This window comes from Tachypleus tridentatus, chromosome 7, assembly GCF_004210375.1.
Source record: "Tachypleus tridentatus isolate NWPU-2018 chromosome 7, ASM421037v1, whole genome shotgun sequence".
Classification (NCBI taxonomy): Eukaryota; Metazoa; Arthropoda; class Merostomata; order Xiphosura; family Limulidae; genus Tachypleus; species Tachypleus tridentatus.
In genome coordinates this window covers 28,638,300-28,650,855 of record NC_134831.1, presented here as the reverse complement: position 1 = coordinate 28,650,855, position 12,556 = coordinate 28,638,300, and the positions used below count along the sequence as shown (strand labels likewise).

General features: G+C 32.2%; 1 protein-coding gene across 2 annotated transcripts in view; it reads left to right on the top strand.

Moving 5' to 3' along the window:
* LOC143255354 (neural cell adhesion molecule 2-like) overlaps nucleotides 1-12,556 on the top strand; it is a 160,043-nt gene that overhangs the window by 78,617 nt on the left and 68,870 nt on the right. For both annotated transcript variants that reach the window (XM_076510868.1, XM_076510867.1), the window contains exon 3: nucleotides 10,305-10,415. In XM_076510868.1, the coding sequence (XP_076366983.1) occupies nucleotides 10,305-10,415 (111 nt within the window). The remainder of the gene's footprint in view (nucleotides 1-10,304; nucleotides 10,416-12,556) is intronic.

Here is a 12,556-nt window from a genome sequence, read left to right as displayed (position 1 = left end):
TTCAATTTCTGGAAATATTATACTTATTGGATATAAACTGTTAAAATGATCTTACCATAGGTGTTGATTAAAGTAGGAGGTGAGAGTTCTATAGTTTGCATTAACAGGCGCTGACCCCTAATTTGAAGTCCAGTTGTTTTACAGGAGGTAGAACACGATTGATTTACTGAACGTTGCCAGTAGTTACCTGACTTTAAACTTTTTCATTAATTCCCCGTATTTTACTTTTCTGAGATAAGACATAATGTACCTTTGTTTACCGGAACTAATATACTTTTTATTTCACTAGTTCCAGTGTAGAGTTGTAATTATTTTAATAAAACTATATAATGAATACTTTATGCATTTATGTCTTTGCATGTATATCCATATGATGGTCTTATCATGTAGTTGCTTTGTTTCTGATATCCATATAGGGCAGCCCAATGTAAATCTTGTGCTATTCGGTATACATATGGTTCATTGTTTTCAGTAACTCAAAGGTAAGAACCATCTGTAACAATAATGACAAGTGATTGTTCACAGTGGTCTTTAGATATGTTCTTACAGGCTTCTTGTAATGCATTCACTACCAAATATAAACATATTCTGTCTGGTCTGAAGGTCAGTAATCTCATTAGTGCCAAATGTTTATTCCGTGATTTGATAGTTACAAATTATTTGAGTATTTGCTATATAACTGTCTTTTGGGGCATTTTATAGGCAAGCTCTTGCTAACTGCTGTCTATAGGTTTGTTGTGAAGCTCAAATATACCAGGTTTTCACCTGTGGTGATCTTTACTTTGCTAGTCTGTTCTGAATATTTCTGCTTGTCAGTGTTGTTTGTTATATGCCATGATGCTGAGGTTTGTGAGGAGTTAGAGATTTTTAAAGAAGATGGCTTAAGTAGATCCCCTGACCAATCTTAATCAGGTATTTTGTATCTATTCAATCCTATCTTTATGAGTAGCACTTATATTGATCATTTATACTACATAAACTTGGATGACATTGGTAATACTTTAAGAGATCATAAACATAAGCAAAAAACATTCTTCAGCTTTATATATAGATGTAACTTTTAGTACACTGAAATACCTGAAAGAAACCTTTGACAGGCTAGTTGACTTCACCAGCTAAATTAACTCGGCGATAACGAGAACTATCGAAGGTATCAAAAATATAGACTGTGTAGAACAATGCACCATTTACTCTTATTATTCGGGGTTATTTGTAAGATGCTTCCAATTACACTTTTACAAGAGAATCACTGCAGAACTTCAGAATTTGATAAGAAAGGTCAGCACAAGGCATGGTATAGATGTTGAGGAGGTATGGTGCTATATGAAGCACATTCTTGCAGTTAGTGCAGCTTTAATTTATCACATGTTATATTGAGGCCAGTTTTGAGCATGTCATTAGCAGTAATAGATTATTGAAGCCTGTTGTAGGCATCTCCAAGATAAGATAAAGGTACTGATAATGTTTCCTTACCAGCCTTAAAACCTTCCTATTTATCAACTGCAAATTCATCATTGTTAATTTACATTATCTTTCTCTGTAATAACCACCTAATGGTGGTGGTTGCAGTGGTTTAATATGATAGGTAATCCTTCTGTGAACAGATTTTTCTCTGGGATCTAAGTAATGACGTTTCGTAGGGCAATGATTTGATGATCTTAAAACAAGAGTGATTTTTCTTGGGTTTGAAAAAAGAATCTGATAAAGACATCAACCCGTACTCCAGGGATGATTCTTGTTTCCAAACTATAATTATATTCCATACTAAGTTTATTATGTTGACTTCTGTAAATTTATTAGAGATATATATTCTTACACCATCCGGGGCAGAAGCTTCGTATTTGGACCTTTTTATGTGTCTGTGTGACTTATCCAAGTTACATTTAGCTTCTAGATCTACATGTAGATGTAATTCAGATAGTGACTGCTGTAGTCTGAGCCTTTTCAACAAGCCAAAATTATTAGTTTGGTTATTATATCTGAATGTTATGAATTTTTTTATCTTTATAAAATGTGATAATCGCGTCATTCTAAATGATTAACATCACCATGTTTTTGGTTACTAGATCTTATGGAAGTCAAAAAAACATTTAGTTGTGAAATTAATCTTACTTCATAGTTCAATTCATTTGATATCACATCCTTTATAAGATAATTACCTTTATAGAATCTATTCCATGCAATTATTGATTTCTTTACCAAGGCTGGATAATACATTCTTTGCTTGAAATCAATCTGTCGTTGATTTCATAAATTACAACTTTTGCCAGTATCACTCACTATTCTATCGGTACTGATGTCCCTTTTGCATAAGCTGTTGTAATGACCTCTGCTAGGTATGGATTTCATTCTAAGGACAAGGAAAAGGAAGATAACCACAGATGTCTCTGTCACTTTGTTTTGAGTAATTTATCTTGGTTCTCCAGACATGAAGAGAAGAAGTTTAGGGACTATATTGTGGATAACATCATGCAAACTTTATGATTATTGTTTTCACTTGCGTTACAAGTAAAGTGTCTACCATTTACGTTTCCTACCACTAGATACATATTGTTGTCAGACAAGTCAAAACAAACCTTCCATCTTTGTCATGATATATTATCATAGGCTTAGTACTCATATTGTTGGTTTGAATTTGTGGGATAACTTTGGTTGAGATATCTGGATGGTTTGCAGCTTGCAAATGATTCTTGTTATTCAGAGAATTCTCGTGATATTCATAGCAGTTTGTGTTTTATTTCAAACTGCAATGGTCCATGAATCAGCAAATAGTATGGATATAAATCCAACTGGAGTGGACTACTTAGGTTATAAGACACTTAAAAGTATTTGCTTTTACTGATTCCTTTCTCCTCATATTTAAGTAATAATAATAATATATAACTGCTGTAGTCATGTGCACTTTTTATTCATACATCATTTGCCAGATTTACATTTAGGCATCTCATTCTCTGCTCATTTCCTTTCCCTGCTGAACAATCAACTATACTCACCGAGTGCATGATCCGACGGTGACTTGGAATACAATTTTTAAATTGTAAAATGTTGGTCAACTTAACTGTTTCAGTTGGCTTGAATCGCTAATAAAGTATCATACCTACAAAATTACGATTTCAGACTGTTGAAAGCATTTTTTGTAATTTCTGAAATGCTCCTCATATGTGTAAAAATGTAATTATAAGATCAAAGCAATAAAAAATATTTACCTCAGTAAATGATTTTTTCAAATAATCAACATCCATTTTTGTATTGTTTTCATTACAATATGGGGCCTGGCATGGCCTAGCGCGTTAAGGCGTGCGCTTCGTAATCTGAGGGTCGCGGGTTCGCGCCCGAGTCGCGCCAAACATGCTCGCCCTCCCAGCCGTGGGGGCGTTATAATGTTACGGTCAATCCCACTATTCGTTGGTAAAAGAGTAGCCCAAGAGTTGGCGGTGGGTGGTGATGACTAGCTGCCTTCCCTCTAGTCTTACACTGCTAAATTAGGGACGGCTAGCACAGATAGCCCTCGAGTAGCTTTGTGCGAAATTCCAAAACAAACAAACATTACAATATATAGCCTAAAATGTTTTTAATACATTGCAGCATTATTTGAGAATGGTATTAAAACCATAATAGCACACACAAAACAGTTCAAAAGAATGTATTTGATGTAATGTTTATCGAAGAAAGTCTTCAATTTGGCAGCAAGCTAGTCAGACACATTATTAATTAAATATAACTTTTATACACCCCCGCTAGTACAGCGGTAAGTCCACGGATTTAAACGCTACAATCAGCGGTTCGATTCCTCGCGGTGGGCTTTGCTATAAGAAAAACATATGTAACTCTTATAGTTTACATCAAAACATGTGTGTGCAAATGGAAACGACAAATATCTCTGTCAGTATTGTACATCTGCCTGTGAACATGATAATAGTATGTACGAGTTTTCTGCAACTGTGTCTAAACGTCCTTTTATACAAGAAGGGAACTACTTACCAGTAAAGGCTGTGTTTTCTCTCCCTTCATGTGGGCATTTCACCTCGACAATAACATTGTCTCCAGCCATTTCACAATGAAATACGGTCAGTAAGGGATGACAGTAACAAAAACGACTAAAATACTTTTAACAGCGAGTATGGTGCAACAACATTAGAAAATTATATTTAATCAACTATACTAACTAGAAGGTTAATTTTTAGTCCTTACCCAAAGTATGTTTCCTACACTGATGGGAAGCAAATGTCAACAACATTTAAGGACAATTTATTTTGTTTTACGAATAAATTTTTCAATGTGTTTGAACACAAAGTTTTTCTTTTATTACCTCATTGGGAAATAATTATACCTCATAAACGATAAAATAAGAATAACTATACTTATTAACTTTTGAAAATTTAAGGCCAGCAAAACATTTTAACAGCAATTATTATTTTTCTGGATACCGAGTGTTTATAGCGTTCATTATGGCTAAATTCGATGAAATAATAATTGCAGTAACACCTCTGCCAAGTGGTACATCAAAACTAAGGTTTACGAATATAACGCTACAAAATATTATTTGAGTGATGTCGAGAAACCCACTTATTGAGAAATTTATATGCAAAAACGGCTCGTTTGGGTTGAGAAAATATTTTACATAGAAGAGCGAACAACGTTTCGACCTTCTTCGGTCGTCGTCAGGTTCACAAAGAAAGAGGTAACTGACCGGAAGCTGACCACATGTTTGAAAGGGGTTGTGTAACTGTGTGTCGAAATGTAGAGGGCGGTATTAGATGTTTGAATATATAATTTTATTTATTTTATTATATTAATATAGGTATAAAGGCGTTCCTTTATATTGGTTTATTTTGGGATTATTTGATTTCCTAATAGAGTAGAATACAAAGAAGGAAATACCTTAATTATTTTTAGCACAAGGTACTCTCTGATCGCTGTTTTTTTTTTTTTGTAATTACACAGGTAAAATAAAATCGGATAAAAATCATAAATAACATGACATATCTAAAAGCTCAATATCAATATCAATAGTTCTTCGGTTTTCGTTCCTCTTCTAGCTACTTTGTCTTTCAGTTTAACACAGCTCAAACTGAAAATATATCTATCACCCTAACCGTGCAAACTGGAAATGATATTGATCGCGCCAGCTGGTGCTAAGAATTTTATACCCAGGTTCTCTATTATTACATGCACTGCAATTTTATTTATCAGTTTTAAAATCTTTTGAATTCGTGCTTTATTATTTGATTTCCAAAGAAATATATCATAACGTTCACCTATCATAAACATTATGTTTGATAGAAGTTATTGTGTTTTAGAAGATTTTTAGAGAGAATTTGAAGATTAACATTTTAAATATTTAAAAATATATATTTTAGGTCGCTGACTCAGTATTATATATTACATAATTAATACAGTCGACACAGGATAAAAAGCATTATTTATATTAACCTTAATTTCTCTACCACAAGTCTGAGCATTTACATTATCAAAGATAGTTAAAAAGAGTTACATTATATACTCAACTTCTCTACCTACTTTTCTTATGTTATTTTTCCGCTTGTTTTCTTCATTATATCCAACTCTGGTCATCGGTTATCTTCACTTCAACACACACTAGTGTATTTAAACTTGATGAGATGCGCCATAGGTTATTTATAAATAAAATAAACTATTGTTTTGTGTACATCTGGCTAGGACTTGACACATAATGAACAAGACGTAAGTTTAAATGCGTTCGTAAAACTTAGAGTAAATTACAGTATTACATTTAATTAGCTTTTAAAGTATTTTAGTTACTTATATTATAAGATAGATTTAACATTTAGCATTAAATATCTTAAATAGTAACAAATGTATATTTTGTTTTGACATTTCTAACATTATAAGCTATTGTTGAAACGCGTTTTATCATTGAGCTAGTTCTTTTCAATTATTTAATAAAATATAAAGCCCACGTTCAATCCACGTGACATTAAAAAAATAGTTTGTTTCTTTCAATTTTCTATAATGCATTTATAACCTACATTCAATTTCATACACGTTGTAGGGCTAAGCTCACAAACAACCTTTCAACAGAAATTCCTCGCTAATGGTACTACATCTAATTAGCAAGAATAAACTTGTACAAGTCAACAGTTAATCGATCAAGTAACTGAATATACGACTAACTTTCACTGAATACATTTTCCGACAATTAACTGAAATATCGTTATTTGTTACTCGTATTTCAAATTCAGCGGTCCAGGTGGTTAAGGCATTTGACTCCAACTCAGAGTGGGGCGGGCTCGAATCCCTCTCTAATTCCCAACACGTGCTCATCCTTGCAGAGGGGAGAACGTTATAATTCCTATTTATTTTTGCAATTTTACGTTTGGTTTTTCCAAGTAAAAATCTAATTAACTAGGTAATTTGGTAATTATAGCTAGTATTTTTTTTAGAAATTACACACTCTTGGAAAAATTTCATAAGAAAGAAATACTTGTATTTCGATAAACCAATTCTCAAAGACATTTTTCGTTTAAATACACGAACCTAACATTTTTCAAGAAATGATTGGAAAATACAACAGACATAATAGTTACATGAAAATAGAAAAAATCTTAACACAAAACAAAAATTATGACGATTCATTTCAAGTAAAGAAAAACTTAGAACAATTCCCCATAGTTGAAAAACAATTTAAAAAACTTAACAGAAATTTATATAAACTAGAGAACTTTTGGTGGTCGGTTTCAAATGATTACCACATTTGTGTCTTATAGTTATAGGTTTTCACAAAGTATGTTTTACCAAAGTAACGCCAAAATTTGGTAAAACCCTGTATTTATAAATAGGAATGCAACATCAAAATTTAGTTCGTTTTAAAGCGAGAGTCAGTGATCATGGAGGTGAAACAATGTTCTGGATCCGAGATTCATAGTTTTAATGTTTATAATAAAAACGTTCCAATCCCATATGAGCCTGTTTAAAAAGCGTTAATCGAAAGCCTTAACTATATGCACTTCGTTCTAGTTTCCACTTTCAAATTATTACTTAAAACTGAATTGCAAATTCTGAAAAGTAATTTTTTTGGGGAAAACAAACAAACTTTTTAGAAGCTATGTAATAACCCGTAACACGTTTAAGAAATTAAGTTAACGCATTTTCATTCTAAAATTATTGTTTTAATTATTACAGAATTTGTTAGAATAAACAATCGCGAATTGTTACTAGAAATTTGAAAATAAATAGTTTGCTCCATTGATCAATGTGAAAAATCTAATTGTATACGTGTTCATGTAGATGAGGTATTTTTAACAATTTTGATATTTTATCAGGGAGGATAGAATATCATCATTAATACGATCAAATGTAATATAATTTGAAACGAATAATATGTAATTTCAATAATTATAACATTCGGTTAGAATAATAATTCTGAAAGATAAATATTCGAGTAATACCACACTTAACCTACAATAAAATATATTTTTATTTTTTTTATTTTTTGAATTTAGCACAAAGCTACTCGAGAGCTATGTGTGCTAATCGTCCCTAATTTAGCAGTGTAATACTAGAGGGAAAGAGGCTTGTCACCACCACCCACCGCCAACTCTTGGGCTACTCTTTTACCAACGAATAGTGGGATTGACCGTCACTTTATAACGCCCCCACGGCTGAAAGGGCGAACATGTTTGGTGCGACCGGGATTCGAACAAACAACCCTCAGATTACGAGTGGAACGCCTTAACCCTCCTGGCCATGCCGAGTCACAATAAAATAATTCAATGTTATTTATGATGTTGGATGCTCAAAATTTGGTAATATATGGAAAACGTCTTAAATATGACAATCTTAAACCATAATAGGCCCAGCATGGCCAGGTGGTTAAGGCACTCGACTCGAGGGTTGCGAGTTCGAATCTCCGCCACACCAAACATGATCGTTCATTCAGCCATGGGAGCGTTATATGTGACAGTCAATCCAACTATCCGTTGGTAAAAGAGTAGCGCAAGAGCTGGTGGTGGGTGGTGATGACTAGCTGCCGTATTACATTGCAAAATTACCAACGGCTAGCGCAGATAGCCTTCGTGTAGCTTTGCGCGAAATTCAAAACAAATCAAACCATAACAATAAATCGCATAAAAAGTCTCCCAAAACCGATAAAATCAAATAGATGTGACGAAGAGAATATGAAAGTCAGAGAAGTGTCTTTAATACTTCGTACTCTTACGCTTACAACTGTAATCAAATCATGTCAATTTCAATATTTCGCTTATGGACGTGTCGAGAAATTGAATCGGGTTGATAAAGTATTGCACACATTATACATCTGTGCCTAAATACATCAACTGTCTTTCCTGTCAGCTTTATCAATTAATTGGTAAAATGATTTTGATGTGTGCAGGAATCAGTTTCTATAACTATCAAATGTGGACTAATTCGTCAGGAATCCATTTTTTGACGAAGCAGGCCTGTAATTAAATGCAAAGTAATACAACAACCCCTCTAAAAATTAATAAAATGTAAGCATACACCCAAAAATATCTAGTCGAAATAAAATAGGATGGAATTTATTTCAAACCTGAATGGTCAAAAATGTAATTTTTTGAAGTACTAGAATTGAATTGGTTTCCTCTTGAGCTTTATAGATAACTGTGTTAGGCAAAAATGTATGTGTTTATTTTTCACAGGAAAAATCGCGTTTTGCTTAAGGGAGTTTATCAAATATACTGCAACTTTTTCAACTTTAATGGTGAAAGTGAGTAAAGTGTTAGAATTATGCAACGGCGCATTAAAGATGCAGAACGAAGCATTATAATACATGTACTTAAATGTGTAATACATATGCTTTAATGAGTTAACTACAGTACCAATAAATGTATGAAATGAAACAAAAAAGCCAGTAGCTAACAATATATGATATTATATGCATTTTAGAAATTAAAATAAGTATGAATCTATGCATTTCGAAATACAACAAGGATTGCTTTTAAGTACGTAATTGTTAGTGCTTCTGTAATACATAGTATAACTGTGTATTAATATAGAGAAATGAAATCTTGAAAACAAGAGCCCAAAAACCGTATTAAGGCGAACACATGTTCAAACTATCTATTTCTTCCTCTTCTAGAAACTGGTTCGCTTCTACAGACCATCCGTATGTTTGAAAGAAAATAAAACTGAAACCGAATGTAGATCAATATTCGAAGAAAAAAAAATAAATCGAATTCTACTATTATAGTGTTGAAATAAACCAATATTTACATCACAGCTCAAATTCAGTAGATTTATATTTATGTAATAATGATGTTAGTAAATTGTTCACTAATTACTCAGGTCTTTGAATTTAAACTTCTTAAAAGATGTTTTGGTTTTAATAACGGATTTCCCATATTTCAACTACGCAGATTTGTTTACAAATCGTGAAGAAAATATTTTATTTAAATCAAATTATTTTTTCATTTACCACAATTAACATTTTTTTATTGTTGTGCTTGGATTCTAGAACGATCATTAACACTCTCACGTCGAAACTGGCTTAGAGAAATCTATCGCTAGTGGGTGTCAACATTTAGACCGTAATAGAGTGTGACCCGATTTTAATATAAAATGATTCATTTATTTAAAAATACGTATGACCTTTTGTGAAACACATGTAACTGCTGAATCAAATGGATATCGTTTTCGGATCCAACATACAGGAATTACTGCAGAACATGTAAACATTTCAAGACAATAAAACCACTACAGGACTGTGTTATACATTTGTTTTCATACTGTTTGTTTTTGAATTTATAAAATTTTCTAAAGTGTGGTTTTAAATAATGATGTAGAACTATCTTTATTATTAAGTTCACACATAATTGCCTACAAATATCTTAATTTTCTGCTTGTTTTTAGTTTAAAGAAAAAACTATTCAAAAGTTATATAAATCTATGAAAACTGACCTGGTAAATCAGAGAGACGAAATTAAATAAAGCTAAAAATGTATTTATCAGAGACAAGTATTTCGTTTTACTTATTATCAACAACATGCTTGATGTTTAAATTTTTAATTAATAAATACTTATAAAACCAGCGTTAGTCTTTTATATATATTTTTACTCTTGTCTGTGAACTACTTTTCTGAGCTTTAAATACATCTTGTCATGCTAAGAGCTTTTCTTGAGATAAATATGCTCAACTTTCTAGGTACCAAAATGTCCAATGGCTGAGTTCTCTGAAACACTTCAACATGGAAGGAACAAAACGGGCAAAAGCGCTTTAATTTATATTAGTCTAACATGTGTTGAATAACAAATTAATCAAAAAATTATGTTAAAATACTTTGTTTCAGTTCCTCCAAATAAGCCAGTGGTGACTGATGTGAACGGACAGGTGTTGGAGAGTTTGGTGGGTCCTTTCAATGAAGGAGAAAGCTTGACACTTGTATGTGAGACAGAAGGAGGTATGTCTGAAATTACTTGGAGAACCATATTAAAATATCGAATTGTTTTATCGGGCGTTCAGATTTTACGATTTTTTTTCAACAGCATATCTCGATATATATGATTTGCAAGAAAGAAATCACTTGACTTATTTTACATCTATCATACTTTCTGTTGCTTAAAGGAAAAATATTTACAACCATTCTTCTATTCGTCCATAAATTGAGTATATACTAATTCAAGACACATTGTTTGTAACTATTATAACAGTGCAGTTATGTCATCAAATGTAGTGAATTACTTAGCTGACAATACATTATTTCTTTTCTTGAAGATTTCATTGAAGGTCAAATCTCATATTGTTTCGGTTTGTGTTCAACCAGACAGATTACGAACTTCGTAAAATATGATCATATCACGTTACTTCAATAGCATGTATACATGTATGGTATGTTTCTGTCTTACCATCGTACTTCAAGGTATTTGAGGTGTGATGTTGTCAACTTATATATTAAACTTCAATAAGATTTAAATTTGACAAGTTACGATTTAATTTTTATCACGTGTTCTTACCATATTTTTTTACATCTATTGTTTATTTCTGACTTCAAAATTCACATGCAAAAACATTTTCGAATAATGAAATTATATGTATTTTATAAAGATACGTCAGATCTGTCATATCAACATTTTCCATATGATAGCTAACTATAGTTAATGTTTTATGTAGAGGTAGAATTAATAGTACTTTGTGAACTACTACGTAACTTAATGACCTTTGTAATGCACATTTGAGAAAAAATATCTATAGAATAAATAACGTTCTTTTTCCTAACTAAAATTATTTATGTCTTTTGAATGTTTTTGAAGTTAAATAATATTTTTGAAATGATATTGGGGATTTCACTTTAAAGCCTTTCAAATGTTATATAATGGTACTAGAAATGAACGACCTTATAAATAAAATTATTTTTATTTAATTAGACATTCAACGTTTCTCTTTACAATTTCTTTAGGAGTGTTAACTATAACACAAACCGAGACTGACAGTACAAATACTTTGAAGCTTTATCTAATTATGTTCATATCAAATATTGATAGCATTCTTACATTTAATAGTCCTAATAATAACAACAACAAAGGAGCCATATTGTGTTAGAGACTTAAATATAAAATCATTGAAAAATCAACAGTTTCAATAACCACAAAACTATAAAACGGATATCTGTGCTTTGTGTTCGATATCCGGATTCTAGTGTTGTAAGTCCGCAGACATACTACTGGGAGGCAAATCAGGGTTTACCAGAATGGTACTGTCCCATTAAGGTGAGTTACACTGCGTCGTGTTTGGAATTATATCAGCCACTTAAACTGTGTGTATACAAATACGTTTTGAAAAAAAAACACCTAAATTCATAAAATATATGAACATGTTTGAAATGGTTTTGTGAGAGACACTTTCTTAAAAATAATTTTCATATTCTTATCGTAGATGTCGGTGAAGATCATTAGTTAAGGGTGTGTGTTTTCTTATAGCAAAGCCACATCGGACAATCTGCTGAGCCCACCAGGGGGAATCGAACAGCTGTGTTTAGGGTTGTAAATCCGGAGACATATCGCTGTACTAGCGGGGTTCACGGTAGTTAAGACATATTTTCAAATATCAATTTTCATCTGAACCACACGCATAAGAAACGTTTTACATTCTTGAAAGAAATGTTTCAATACTTGTATTTAAAAAAAATTATAGAAGTACTTATTTCCTGCCCCACCGTTTCTTGAAGCGAAAAAAAATTCTACAAAAATATATAATAATAAATTTAAATTGTATGGACTTAAATATCAAATAGAATTACATCTTCATATGTTTAAAAACAAAATAGTAATTGCAACAGGAATGCATAATTATTTCAGTTGGTAATGCAGAACCTAATTTTGTATTTATCTGTAGAAATATTTTTTGCTACAATTCTACTTAAGTTGGTCCGGCATGGCAAAGCGTGTTAAGGCGTGCGACTCGTAATCTGAGGGTATCGGGTTCGCATCCCGGTCGCGCCAAACATGCTCGCCCTCCCAGCCGTGGGGGCGTTATAATGTAACGGGTCAATCCTACTTTTCGTTGGTAAAAGAGTAGCCCAAGAGTTGGCGGTGGGTGGTGATG